This window comes from Sinocyclocheilus anshuiensis, unplaced genomic scaffold (genome assembly GCF_001515605.1).
Source record: "Sinocyclocheilus anshuiensis isolate Anshui unplaced genomic scaffold, SAMN03320099.WGS_v1.1 scaffold167, whole genome shotgun sequence".
NCBI classification, from domain to species: Eukaryota; Metazoa; Chordata; class Actinopteri; order Cypriniformes; family Cyprinidae; genus Sinocyclocheilus; species Sinocyclocheilus anshuiensis.
The window spans coordinates 230,437-246,196 of record NW_015552552.1 but is presented as its reverse complement, the minus strand read 5'-3'; the positions used below and the strand labels follow the sequence as shown (position 1 = coordinate 246,196).

General features: G+C 37.1%; 1 long non-coding RNA gene and 1 gene segment (V, D, J or C); both read left to right on the top strand.

Moving 5' to 3' along the window:
* The first annotated feature begins 1,841 nt into the window (after window positions 1-1,841).
* On the top strand, window positions 1,842-2,883 carry LOC107664492 (uncharacterized). Its single transcript, XR_001631460.1, has 4 exons — window positions 1,842-1,922; window positions 2,004-2,118; window positions 2,418-2,480; window positions 2,798-2,883. It is a non-coding gene; the product is annotated as an uncharacterized LOC107664492 (long non-coding RNA).
* An 8,728-nt stretch (window positions 2,884-11,611) lies between these two features.
* Window positions 11,612-12,106, top strand: LOC107664423 (Ig heavy chain V region-like). The segment is given in 2 exon segments: window positions 11,612-11,679; window positions 11,760-12,106. Coding segments are annotated over 2 exon segments (393 nt in total).
* The last annotated feature ends 3,654 nt before the right edge of the window (window positions 12,107-15,760 follow it).

Below are 15,760 nucleotides of genomic sequence, written 5' to 3'. Positions count from 1 at the left end.
AAGCGTTTCTGTACCCTCGAGTGGGGTATGTCCCTAAAGTCCCCTCATCTGCACCGCAGCCTATCGTACTCCAGGCCTTCAGTCCTCCTCCCTTCAGGGAGCCAGACCAGCAGGAGCTTAATTGTATGTGTCCAGTGCGAGGGCGGACCAACTGCTTGTTTGCTACGGTAAGGCTCACTCCACTCGAAGTGTGGCGGCCTCCAAGGCCTTTTTAGCAGGTATCTCTATGCAGGACATCTGCAACTCTGCGGGTTGGTCCACGCCCATTACCTTCATCAGATTCTACGATCTAGATATGCCAGCCACTCCTGGATCTTCTGTTCTCTCGCCCTAGCTGTGCAGGCTTCCACACTAGGCAGAGATTTGAAAGTCTGGCGGCATGGGCATTCTCGTTCCCAAAGCGTTCTCCGACGCAGCTCGAGTTCCTGAAGAGGAACGTCTCAGGTTACGTATGTAACCATGGTTCCTCGAGGGAACGAGACGCTGCGTCTCGGTGCCATACTTCCGGCATCCCTGCCAGCACTTGCTTCATTCCTGAAGCTGACGCCGACTCCGCCGCACGTGCTTTTATAGCTTCCTGGTCATGATGTCACCCGCCCGTGACATCTCGCTCAGCTATTGGACTGATTCCCTCGAGGAACCATGGTTACATACGTAACCTGAGACATTTTCTGGCTGTTCAAAGATTTTTCTGAATTATGGAGTGACAAAAAGAGATACCCAAAATTCCCTCTGTAAAAACATTTGACTCTAATATGTCAAAAAAATTAAACAAGAATTTTGAAACTGACTTCATCCAGTGTTCAGATTTTTGTACTAGAAATGTATGCAAATTAGCGCATATTTCATTAAAGAATGCCTCATTTGCATATTTAAACATAACATTTTAGAAAACTTATAATACAAAAAATGTTTGCAATTATCAATTTAATCAATCAACTGGGTGATAACTATTAGTTAATATTTTTACCCTATTCACCTGCAGTGTCTCGCCTTTAAACCAACCAGACCACTAAACCTGCCTTTAACCTGTATTCCACCTCAATAACAGCAAATGTTTCTTGCAATTCAACATGAGCACAATAGGTACATAGCCCCTATTAATTAATTTTATTATTAAGTACATAGTATTTAAAGATACCTAATATAAAGTGGGACCAATTAATTCATTATTCTTTATGTTTCTTGATTCAAATTTTATTCTGTAAAAATACAGAACTGTTTTTGAATGGCTGTCAAGATGCCAGGGTTGCCAGGCCGGCAAAATAAAACCAGCCCAATTGCTAATCAAAACTAGCCCAATCGCATTTCCCCCCCATGGTTTTTCTCTGTTGAAACCGCATTCAAGAAAGCTCGCTTTAACCTGCCGACTAAAATACAACCTTTGGCAATGGTATAGAAGTAGCCAAATTCAACATTAAAACCACAGACTTGGCAACACTGCAAGATTTTTTGCTGCCAGATGTAGTTACAACATCTACCAGCAGGCGCTAGCGAGCTAGTCATGCTAACCAGTCAAATTTAACCAACCAGTTTAAACTGGCTCAGAGAAAAGTTGCACTTCTACATATCAAAGTGGATATGCACGGCGTACAGTATATTGTGATATTGTGATGATTTGTTTTACATTGTTGTTGCATCAGTAACATTTTCACATACAGTAACAGATTCTCTGAGTGTCAAAATGAAAGCTGTCATCATATTTATTCTTACGCTGATCAGTTTCTCAGGTAAGGCTCTGTATGCATTCATGCAAAGTAATTTAACCTCTATATGCACGGCGTACAGTATATTGTGATATTGTGATGATTTGTTTTACATTGTTGTTGCATCAGTAACATTTTCACATACAGTAACAGATTCTCTGAGTGTCAAAATGAAATCTGTCATCATATTTATTCTTACGCTGATCAGTTTCTCAGGTAAGGCTCTGTATGCATTAATGCAAAGTAATTTAACCTCTATTTTCTGTTTTGTGAAATATGTGAATACTCTCTTCACAGGTTTTTCTCTTAGTAACAAAGTCAACCAGTCTCCACCTGACGTGATTGAGAGACAAGGAGAAACTGCAAAGATCCAGTGTTTACACAGTGTGTCCAGTTACAATCAAATCAACTGGTACAGACAAAACCAGGACCATGGGTTCACATTTATGGGATATTTACTTGGAAAAGATCCATACAAAGAAAATGATTTCAAAGATAAAATAGAAATGTCTGGGGATGGAAATAGCAATGGATATTTGAACATTAAAAGTCTGTCATCTAATGACAATGCAGTGTATTTTTGCGCTGCATATTACACAGTGTTTTAGATCCCTGCTCTTCATTACAAAAACTGCTCTTTGATACTGCGGTTAACGGATGAAGGGTAGAAAAGTTTCATATTCACACCTGCTCCTGTGGTATTCATTTCAGACTCTGCTGGTTGTTATGAAAACAACAGTCAACTATTGTGCTCACGAGAGGGATCTGTCAGACGTAAGTCAAATACTGTCTGAAATGGTTTTATTGAATACTAACATTTATCAAGCATGCAGTGATCTCACTGAACAACTGCAATCTGTAAAAGACATTGCATTTTTATGCAATAAAAGCACATATTTTCAATTCATAAATTTAATGACAAACTTAAGTAAAAGAGCTACTACTTACTGTAGTATGTACCTCATTGGTGCAATTACTATCAAGACCAGTAGGAGTCCCCTTTCAACCTGATCTATGTAAAGACAGATTTACCAAAGAAGTGGGCCAGTCTTTATGTTTATCAGACAGCACTGACAGTTCATTTGTTATAGGTGTCACTCTGAGAGCTCCAGCATTGAAGCATCAACATGACATTTACAGTGTGTTTGATTTATTTCACAGCACTGCTATTCTTGGTCTCAGGTACAAAATCACTTCTTTCTAAATTGTCATGATGGCTTTAGTCTATGGCTTTAGTCACACCATTTTTAATGTGCTTTCCAAGACATAATGTCATAAAAGGGAGAAAAAGATAATCTACAGCAATTAATCCCATGTGTTAGCTCTTTATCTTTCCATTCTTCCTTTTGTGTGTCTGACTGAAGTTTGTAAACTGCTGCTGTCACTTGAAAGCTGTAAATTCCCACCCCCCATGGCAAAAGCAGACACAGAAGTGGGGCAGTAGAGCTGTGGAAAGATTGCTCTCTCATCTCCTCCTTTTGACAGATTTATTCCCTATCAAATTAAGGTCTACTGTACAGTAGAGATGTCACTTAAAGGGATTAAAGTTATGTTTTAGGTGGGATATTATGAAAGCCAAAAGCAGAAAACAAGATCAATAACCTTTATTTATTAACCTATTAACACAGTATACTCCATTTCCCCATGATATTGATATGTCATATGATATATGATATGTACTTACAAGTCATTTGCCCACCGGCAACTATAGTTGCCACTTGGACTTTTGACTAAGTATACAAAAAACTATAGATCTCCTGTAAGATTTGTTTTGTTTGGATGATTCTAGAGACCTTCATGATTATGTAGATGTATATATTTGTCAACAAAAAATACTTATTAGTAACATGAAAATTACATTTCTTTGGGAGGATTTGCCTTCGCCATGCTTCCTGGAAGTAGGGGAAGGAACTTGACAGCCTCATGTGACAGGAAGGAAGTGAATACCTTTTTTTTTTTTTTTCACCCATGAAATCCTTTATTTGGTTGTTTGCTTGCATGTCATTGAGAAATAAAACATGGATAACATCTAGAAAAATACTTACAAAAGGAAAACGACAACTATAAACTGCGGCAACTATAGTTGCCGGTGGGCTTAAGTAACATTTACAAGCACAAAACGTACATTTTTGTACGTTTTTATTGATGCTAAAACGTACCATTTAGACGTATTTCAACATTTAAAACGTACAAATTGCTACGTATTTTTAGCTAAAAAAAACGTAAAATGTTTACGTATCTTTTATATCATTAAGATATCCGTATGAATGTTTTTATCATTTTATCAATAAGCGATTTAGATTTTTAGACCCCTTAACCTACCCATTTTATAGCGAATATGCATTTTTATCATTTTATCAATAAGCGATTTAGATTTTTAGACCCCTTAACCTTCCTCCAATCCTTAACCTACCCATTTTATAGCGAATATAAAAGGATATAAATGGCAAACAAAGTAAACATTACATGAAGGTTAAACGATTGCAGAAAGGTTATTTATTTTAAGGGTTTAAAGTGTAGTCTTGTTTAACATTATGTAGGCCTATTCTTGGAAACGAGCTGGCAGAAGAAATCACACAGAACAGAACGAAATGTTATCATTTCATATTAAGTAAACGAGTAAACAATTTAATAATGCAATTAAAAACAAGGTCATTGATATGACAACTAAAAACAACAATAATAATACAATTAATGCCGCGATTTCAATATTCATAAGGATTCATTTTTAGTTGTCGTCAATATGTCAGTTTTGCACGTTTAAATGCTGATTTTGAATGCTGTTTAGATGGTAAAAAGGGGAAGTCGTGGCCTAATGGTTAGAGAGTTGGACTCGTAACCTAAAGGTTGCGGGTTCGAGTCTCGTACCAGCAGGGATTGTAGGTGGGGGGAGTGAATGTACAGCGCTCTCTCCCACCTTCAATACCATGACTGAGGTGCTCTTGAGCAAGGCACCGAACCCCCAACTGCTCCCCGGGTGCCGCAGCAAAAATGGCTGCCCACTGCTCCGGGTGTGTGTTCACGGTGTGTGTGTGTTCACTGCTGTGTGTGTGCGCACTTTGGATGGAATAAATGCAGAGCACTAATTCCGAGTATGGGTCACCATACTTGGCCACATGTCACGTCATGTCAAAATATGTAAAATACATACGAATTATCATTAGATCACGACTCATGCTGGGTTATCATGGATCATAAGGTTTCAACGACAAGACTTGTTAATTTTTATCTGAATTTTAAAAAATGTATGTCTTTATATAAAATGTGTTTCTTGATATAAAGAAAAAAAAGGTACATATTCAGAGATGTGCTGGAAATTACATTGACTTGACTTGGGGGAAAAAAAAGAGGTTAAAAAATGCAAGTATTCTCCAGTGATGCATGTATATACTGTTAGATATTGATAACAGACAAATTCAATGACTTATCTAATCCAACCATTACTACTCATAGAAACTGTGATTTAAACAAATGATTAGATGTTATAAAAGTGTCCTGTTTGTCTTTGTTTGGTTGACCTTTAAAAGTTTTTAAAACATGTTAAAATCTTGCAGTCTGTATTGCATTGTTTTGAATTAATTGTTAATTAAATTGCATCAAAACTTCAGGGCAAAATTCCAGGAGTTAAGACAAGAACACAGTTTGGTTTTTGTGGGGCCCTATGAAGTCATACATCATATACTGCAGTCATGCACTTTAACAGTGTCAGAGTAACAATCACACATTAATGGGATATTCATACTTAACATCAAAGAACGAAGAAGCAGCTTTCACAAACAAAACAGAAATGTATGGAAATGGAAACAGCAATGGATATTTGACCATTAAAGATCTCTTGTCTAACGACAGTGCAGTGTATTTTTGTGCTGCATGTTACACAGTGTTTTAGATCCCTGCTCTTCATTACAAAAATGTCTCTGTAATGCTGTGATGATGCATGTCTTAATCCACACCTGCTCCTGTGGTATTAATTTCAGTCTGCCTTTTAATTTTTTTTTAATTTGTTTTACAAAAATAGCATAAACTTCAGTTTCTGTAAGCTTTGTTTTTGACCTCAAGTGATTCACAGTGAGGAATCAATTTAATAAAAAATACGAAAATGTGTCATAACTATGTATGTAATTTGTATATAACCTGCAAACAAATTAAACCACTGAACACAAATTCAAGAGCTGGAGCTTCATGAACACAATGTTATGCTTTCGTCTCAATAGGTGGGGCTGTTTTGCAACACATCCACCCAAGAGGATGGAGGAGGGACCTCACCTCTGAAAGGGTTGATGAAATTCAGATGAATTTGCAACAAATAGAGCTATATGCTATTTTGATATTGTATAAATACATATATTTTTTTAACTGTTCTAAGAACCCTGTGTCATTAAAACTTCATAATGGTGAGAAATCCAGTTCTACTCTTTTATTTGCTCTGCGGGCATTTTGGTAAGTGAATTTAAATGTGTTTTCTTTTTTGGACACAACTTTCTGTGTAATCTTGTTACATTATCTGGTGAAGTCTTTTTGACACTGCACAATGCTGTGAAATTACCGTTTCATTTTCATCTATTTAACAGGCCATTTGTTCAGCAGTGTTGTTCAAACTCCTGCTGAAGTCATCGTGCGTTCTGGACAGACCTTCACTTTATCCTGTTCTCACAGTATATCCACCTACAACACCATATTGTGGTACTACCAGAATGAGCATGGGCAAGGCATGCACATTATTGGATATTCCTTTCACGGTGCCCACAATGTGGAGAAAGATGATAAAAAATATAATCTGGTGGGAGATGCCAAGAGTTCTGTGAACCTGACAATCTCAGAGCTTACCCTGAAGGAGAGTGCAGTGTATTTCTGTGCAGCCAGTGCACACAGTGCTGTAGGCCCCCCATGAGCCCTACAAAAAGCCCATATCTTTTGTGCATCTTTCATTAACTTTCAAGCTCTTGGGTTGAGCTGGATTCCACGAGAGGAACCTGACAACTCAGTTTTGTTTTCAAATTGATAAATATAGTTAGCAAATAGGTCAACGGAATGCAACAGAGGGGTTACTTAAAATAAAAGTCCCTGACTAAGCTTGGTTTCTACCAAGGATTTTTCTCCACTACTTTGCTTTGTTTCTTGCCATTGTTGCCTTTGGCTTGCTCTGCTGGGATTTAAAAGACAATTAATATTCCATAATATTACTGATTTGACTGCACTGAAAATATCAGATGAAAACAAAACTTGAACTGAACTGGATGATGAAACTATTGTCTTCTAGAGCTTCTTTATAACTGAATCAAATGTGTTTCATAATTGATGAAGTATGCAACATTGACACTGTAATTGAAATGAATTTAATCAACACTGAACTAAATCGAGCTGAATAATGTAACCATTATCTACTGTAGAGCTGAATTTGTTTAAAATTGAATGACTTTTGCAACATTAACACTCTTATTTTCCTGTTTATTACTGTAAAGCTGCGTCGGAACAATCTGTTTTGTATAAAGTGCTCTAAAAATATGTACATAACTTGACTTAATTTCTGTGTATATATTTCTACTTTCTATTTCTGTGTATATATTTTGCAATAAAATTCAATACATTCATTTGTAGAATCAGTGAATTAATTTCCGAGTTGATTATTGAAATAATTCAAATCGTTGAGTTGATCATTCAAATTCACTCTCTCTATCTATATATACATTTTTTAAATCTAAAATTTGATTCATCTCGGATCTGGTTGTTTTTATTAATTCCCCTGTTTAAAAAAAAAAAAGAGTGATATCCTGCCCATTTCAACATGACATCACTTCCTGTTTAGGTCTACTACTTTACTGAAAACCTCAGTAGTGTTCCTCTGATATGAGCATCACACAACATGATTAGATTCAGTGTCATCTTCTTTCTGAGCTGTTTTACAGGTATTATGATTTTAGTTAAACTAATACATTTGCAGGGCCATGGAAGTATATTTTATGAAGGCTAAGAACATTGAAATGCATCAGTATTTGTACCTAACAGTATTTCTTTGGACTCTCAGGTCACCTGATTTGTGAGAAGGTGCATCAGTCCCCTTCAGATGTGCTGTGCAAACCCAAGGAGTCTGTCAGTCTTACATGCAGACATAAAATTACTAGCTATGACACAATATTGTGGTATCAGAGGTCACATGGAGATTCTAGCCTGAAACTGATCGGTTATGCACGATATAGCAGCATAAAGGAATTTGAGCCATCATATAAGGATCATTTTAATTTAACTGGAAATGGAGAAGAGGAGGTTACTTTAAAAATTCTCCAAGCAAGACCAGACCAGGACAGTGCAGAGTATTTCTGTGCAGCGTCTTATGCACAATGCCACAAGTGTTCTCCTTCTATGACAAAAACCTTGCTCTAATCTTTAATGCATCATGGTACACCTGCATGAAACCACACTGATGAGTTTTAGAAAACATCATTGAAAAAGCTAATATGGAACACAGAGGAAAAAAGGCGCCACTATATATTGTATATATTCTATATACTATATACAGTATAAGAGTCTTAAACTACTACAATGTGCTTATTGTTTAACTGTTACAATGCACTTTATTGTGCACATACGTGTTTTTACATGGTACTTTTATTTAAAAATACCTGTATGCAATTACACATGTAACTAATTTCTGTAATTACTGTACATTCAGAATTACTCTGTTGACCCCATAACCCACCCTTAAAAGACCTCAATAGCAGCAAAAAGTGTTTTGCAATACAATAGAACACAATATAGCATTTAATGTCTTTAAGACACCTATAATATAAAATGTGACCAAAAAAAAAAAAAAACATGGCAGCAGTCTGGTGGTTTTTGATGTAATTTCCTGTTTAGAAGAAATTAGCCCAACTCAACTCAGTGCAGTTGAGAACTCGCCATGATGTTTTGCCTCTCCATCCAACTTGTGACAGTGCTCTTTCTAGCAGGTACAATACTTATTTTTATCTCAATTTTTAGTTTCAGGTTTTACATGTTTCTATAACAATCAAGTTGTAAAGTTTGCTCTGTGTTCTTCTCTTTGTACAGTCCCCGCTGTGTGTAAAGATGTCCATCAGTCTCCAGATGCAGTCTTGTGTCATCCTGACAGTATTGTTGAGTTGACATGCAGCCATACCATCAATAACTATGACACAATACTATGGTATCAGCGCTCTCCTGGGGACACGGAACTGAAACTTTTAGCTTATATGTACTATAAAACACCAAAGACAGAGGATCCATATGTAAATGTCTTTAATGTATCAGGTGATGGTGAAAAAGCTGCTTCACTTCATATACCATGTAACAGAGAGGCCAAAGTCACGGCTATGTATTACTGCACTGCCAGTATCACACAGTGCTGCGAGAGTTCAGCCCTCTTTACAATTACCTTCCTCTTATTAGAAACCCCATAAACACCTGCACAGACCAGCACTGGCTCACATTCATTTGCTGATCACTGACAGCATATGATTGTGTTTATTCCTGGTGCACACTACGCTACTTTTTGCTCACTACTCTTTATAGACACCACCCTTCAATAGACTTTATTTGTAGGAGGTGCATCATTACCCATAATCCATTTGCATCTCGTAGTGCAGTATGAAACAATCCACTTATTCCCCTCCATATCTGGTCTTTGACATACACCCTCACACAACATCAACATGAGAGGATCTCTTGTTTCTTCAACCACCGTGATTTGTTTCATAGGTAATACTATAAGATGTTTCTTTACATGTACTTTGCCACCTTTAATTATAATTAATCATTTTACACAATTAGTTACATAATAAAAGTGTAGCATTTGCCTTCATGTCTTCACAGGTGTTGTGTTTTCTAGTAAGGTTGATCAAAATCCTTCTGCAATTTTTTGGAGTCCTGAAAGTCCGTCTGAAATCACCTGTCGCCATCAAATAACCAACTATGACACTTTACTGTGGTACCAGCGCTCACAGACAGACACTGAGCTGAAACTCATTGGTTATGTGTATTATGAACAAAGAACTATTGAGAAACCATTTGAGAAGCATTTTAATGTGAGCGGTCACGGTAAAACACACTCTACACTTCATCTTATCCAGCTGAGAAAATCTGAAGACAGCGCTGTGTACTACTATGCTGCTTATTACCACAGTCCTGTTTCCTCCCTTTCCATTAAACAAAAACCCACCTTTAATAATAGCATAACAGAGAGAAGCTTTGCACAGCTGTCACATTATTTGGTACACGATATTTTTTTTCTTCCTTTTTGATAACAATGTTCCCCCACAGAATCAACAAAACAAGGTCTTTGAAAATCAACATATTCTCTTTGCTTGGTGCACAGATGTTTACCTATTGTGTGGCAGTTAATAGTATTATAATATATTATTTTATTATTTAATGACTGAGCAAACACATTAGCAACCACAATAAGCAATAGCCTAGCAACCAGTCAAAAAACAAAACAATGGATAGCATCATTTACACACCAGAGGGCAGAATCTGTTTGCTCACTTATACAGTAATTGATATAGCGGATGTAGTTTCCTTTCTCAAATGAAGAAAAAAAAAGTTTAAAAATGGGTTCATTACTCCCATCCAGTCATTTGTCTTTAGGTACAACATGATTAGACATCTGATCAACACTGCTATCTTGGTGCTCTTTTTAACAGGTAAGAAAATGCATTGAAACAGTCTGGAACAAGAGTAGTACACACTATAAAAATGATTTTTCAATAAAATACCATTATAAGTGAAATTTGTTTCAAAGTAAATTCTATATTATTTTTTATTTCAGTGTAGTGTTTTATAACAGTATCGTCACTCTAAATGTTTCCCTCTCTTAACAGACTTCTCAGTGAACTCTACTATCATACAGACCCCTACTCACCTGCTGTCCAAAAACAATGCAGAATCAGTGAGTCTTCACTGTTCTCACAAAAATCCAACCTTAAATGTCATCCTCTGGTACAAGCAGGCTCTTAGTGGAGAAATGCAGCTCATGGGGCATCTATACAGGACAAATAATATCTCAGAGCCAGATTTTAAGGAGAAAATTGAGCTATTGGGGAATGGAGCAAGCAACAGCACTTTGACACTGAAAAAACTTTCCTCAGATGACAGTGCAATCTATTACTGTGCTGCAAGAGAACACGGTGCTGTGGGTTTCCTGCACTTCTGCACAAAAACTTTATCACAAACCCCTATACATTACATCACAGTGTCATTCTTTCTTTATGTTAAGAACGTAATTATGTTTGTAGCATGTCAAATGTAAATAGTTATGGGCAACCATAGTTGTCACACGTTTTTTTACTCCAGTGAATATTTCTCAATGGGTTACAGGCTCAATGTATTTTAAACTATCAAACATTTACAACAGAAATGTAACATATGTTAAAGCTTTGTTGTTAGAAAACAGTTCAGGCTAAAATCTACCTTCATTATAGTTGACCCTTGTATTATTGTATGGAAATGTTGTTTTGTTCACTTGTTTATGTAATTCAATTAAAAAAATATGATGACATTTGAGTTTTTAATGTTTAACAGGATTAATTAAAGACAAGTTTTAACTAGTTCTTTGAAATCAGCATACATATCCACTGCCTGAGAAAAAACACATTTGGATAACTGGGATTTTTGACTCAAAACCTTTTATTGTCTTGTGCGACAAATAGCCCTGGCCCCTCAGATAACAATTACAACTTTTTACATTTTACAAATTCCATGTACAGCACATCATTTATTGATAACATGGCAGATGTAGAATGAAAGAGCTGTTTGGAAAGTGAATTCTACTGTACTTTACAAGTCAATATCCAACCCAGCAGGGGGCAGTAGATGTAAAAACATAGATGTGAACAGAATAAATCAGGCTCCACCCATTTATCCAACAAACTTGACTAGCTCACCCGTGAGTTTTCATTCAAACCAAAATTCAACATGAGTGAATTTCCAGTCAGATGTTTCCTGCTTCAGTGTTGCATTGGTGAGACATTACTTGCAGATATATACTTGCATATCTATGGAATCACGGTAGTTTAATCTGTTTCTTTAATGGCCTTACAGGACTGTGTTTGATGTTGAATGTTACACAAACTCCTAGAAACCTTTTTTTAGTCACTGGAGCGACCATGAACATCACATGCAGTCACCATGACAAAACCTATGACAAAATCTTCTGGTACCAGCAGTCTAATGGGCAAAATCTCGAGCACCTTGGCTTTCTTTCATTCAAGCAGGACTTGGTTGACAAAAAGGGTTTCACAATAACAGGAGATGCAGAGAAAGAGGCGTACCTGCTGGTGTCGTCTGTGAAAGCTGAGCACAGTGCTGTGTATTTCTGTGCAGTGAGTGCAGCACAGTGCTACAGGCTTATAGGAGCCTGTGCTAAAAACCCCTCCCCCGTCACATGACACATCTGCACCTGGGTTGACAACCCAGTCAAATGAGGTGAACAACAGTCTTGGCCTTGATATATGACAGCTGTACTCTTATGACTGCAGAAGAAACAAATATTTAGAGAAGCAACTGCTGCATTGTAATCTTATTTATTCTATTGAATGTTATAATCATGATCAGAGCAAGCATTTTAACTATAATCACTATTTACTGGTTACCAGGTAAGTATTTCTAGTGCAATGCAGTCTAGGTTATTTAATATACATATACCGTTGTGTGCTCCTCACCCTCTTGTAGGTTGTGTGGTTTGTTCTCCTGTCATTCAGCAGTCTCCCAAACATCTTCTACAGACAGTGGAGGAGAAAGAGGCAAATATTTCTTGCCATCATGGTGACAGCAGCTATCTATACCTATTCTGGTATCAACAAAAAAATGAAGGCGGTTCTTTGGAGCTTATTGGAATGCAGACAGGTGATTCAGGTACTCCAGAGGAAAACTTCAAACCTCGATTTGCCCTATCAGGACATGCTACAAAAGATGCATTCCTGCTGATATCCAGCATATCTGCTGAGGACAGCGCAGTGTATTTCTGTGCAACAAGTAAGCACAGCCATATAATTCCTTATAACCGCTGACAAAAAACTGTTCACTTTGCACCTGTTTGATTAAAAAAAAGAAAAACAAAAAAGAAAAAAATCCACAAGGTTACTTGAATATTTATGCCAAAACTGGTAATAACTGTTTTTACAAATAGAGGGCACTAATGAAAATGTGAGGTTTCAGTATGTATGGGGCTTAATGGAGAAAAGCAGCATAATGGTTCCAGGTTCAAGAGGATGTTCTAGTCCAGTTCCATCTCTTTCTCCTTGTTCTTTCCTGAAACGTTTTCACTGTCCTCTCAAATAAAGGCAAGAAGAAAAGAACAAAATAATACTGGTCATTTTTGAATCCTATTTAATTCCTGCTTGAAGATCCGCCATGTTAGCAGGTAAAAGTCTTGCTTGCATAATTTATAAACATTGCACATAGTTCACATTTCTATAATACTTTAATATATAGAGACAGAACTGGATTTACCTTTTTTTGTGAGTTGAAATGTATTTTAGATTTATCTTAAAACTGCACCAAGGACTAATGCACTTGAATTTGCACAAGCTCCTAATTCTATGTATTAAAATTCATTTCTTAACTTATCCTGCGCTGTTTATGTTACAGACAAAACTCTAGGTTAGGTATTTCTTTTCCTAAAATATCAAACATAATTGTTGTATACAGAATATGAAAATAATCCCATTTATGTGAACTGAATGACAATACAGAGCTGTATTGTGACCAGAATATTACAGACACTTGGGGGTGGGCTTTTTTGATTTGGACCAATAAGCAATCACCTAACATCAAGGTGATTTCTTCCTGAGGTGAACAACAGTTTTAGTGTCAAGCTGTGACCTCTCATGACTGCAGAAGAAACAATTTAAAGAGGCAGCCATTGCACTGCATTTAATGTTATTTCTTCTGTTTCCTTTGTTGAATGTTATCAGCATGATCAGAGCAATCATTTTAACTATAATCACTACTTACTGGCTACCAGGTAAGTGTTTACAGTGCAATGCAGTCTAAGTTCTTTATTTTATATTCATTGTTATGTTCTCCTCGCCCACTTGTAGTTTGTGTGGTTTGTTCTCCTGTCATTCAGCAGTCTCCCAAACATCTTCTACAAACAGTGGAGGAGAAAGAGGCAAAGCTTTCTTGTCATCAGGGTGACAGCAGCTACACATTCCCGTACTGGTATGAACAGAAAAGCAATAGCAATTCTTTAGAACTTATTGGAATGCTCAATTATGGCACAGTTTCTCAAGAGGAAAAATTGAAACCTCGATTTAACATAATAGGACATGCTACAAAAGATGCATTCCTGCTCATAACCAGGATAAATGCTGGGATCAGCGCAGTTTATTTATGTGCAGCTAGTTTGCACAGCCATACAATTCCTTTTAATCGCTGACAAAAACTGTTCACTTTGCACCTGTTTGATTAATAAAAAGCCACAAGATGTCTTGCATCTTCATGCCAAAATTGGTAATAAGAACATTTACAAATAGGGGGCACCAATGAAAATGTGACGTTTCAGTATGTATTGTTTGTTAAATGTGGGCTTTAATAGAGAACAACAGCAAAATGGCCTTCATCATAGATGTGTGTATTACTCTCAACACATGATGAGTGTTTTTGCTCATGGGGACCCATGTTCAAAGCTAACATGGAACATGTTTTACTTCCAGTTTCCTGGAAATTACAAAATACATCAGTGATGCACAAATTTCTCCAGGTAATCTAGTCCCATCAGAATAGGGCTAAAAGCAAGGAGCCAATAAACCACGGGTACCTGATCCTGTTCTTGGAGATCTACCTTCAGCTCCAACCTTGAACAAACACAACTGAACCAGCTAATCAGCTTGGAAAAGGGTGAACTGAACTTAATGCAAAATAATTTTCACATACAGAAAATGAAAACGATTTGCAACAAAGGAGGATCCAGAGCTGTATGTGACTAGACTATCACAGACACTTGGGGGTGGGCTTTTTTCATTTGGACCAATAAGCACCTATCACCTAACATCTAGGTGGTTCCTTTCTGAGGTGAACAACAGTCTCAGCCTCAAGATATGTGAGAAGCTCTTTTGACTGCAGAAGAAGCAATTTAGAGAGGCAACCATTGCACTGTGAATTTAATGTTATTTCTTCTGTTGCTTCGTTGAATGTTATAATCATGATCAGAGCAATCCTTTTAACAATAATTACTGCTTTCATTTTAATAGGTAAGCATTTCCAGTGCATTGCAGTCTATGTTATTTGATGCATATGTATTGTAATGCACTCCTCACCCTCCTGTAGTTTGTGTGGTTTGTTCTCCTGTCATTCAGCAGTCTCCCAAACATCTTCTACAGACAGTGGAGAAGAAAGAGGCAAAGCTTTTTTGTCGTCACGGTGACAACAACTATCAGAAGTTATTTAATGTACATGCATTGCTATGTTCTCCTCACCCTCCTGTAGTTTGTGTGGTTTGTTCTCCTGTCATTCAGCAGTCTCCCAAACATCTTCTACAGACAGAGGAGGAAAAAGAGGCAAATATTTCTTGCCATCATGGTGACAGCAGCTACACATACCTCTACTGGTATCAACAAAAAAATGACCGTGGTTCTTTGGAGCTTATTGGAATGCTCAGATATGGCGAACCTTCTCCAGAGGATACATTCAAACCTCGATTTGTCCTCTCAGGACATGCAACAAAAGATGCATTCCTGCTGATATCCAGTATATCACTATAATCACTATTTACTGGTTACCAGGTAAGTGTTTCTAGTGCAATGCAGCCTTAATATATATTCATTGCTGTGCTCTCCTCACCCTCTTGTAGTTTGTGTGGTTTGTTCTCCTGTCATTCAGCAGTCTCCCAAACATCTTCTACAGACAGTGGAGGAGAAAGAGGCAAAGCTTTTTTGTCGTCACGGTGACAATGACTATCCATACATGTACTGGTATCAACAGAAAAGCAATGGCGGTTCTTTAGAGCTTATTGGAATGCTCAATTACGGCACAGCTTCTCAAGAGGATAAATTCAAACCTCGATTTAACATCACAGGACATGCAAAAGAGGATGCATTCCT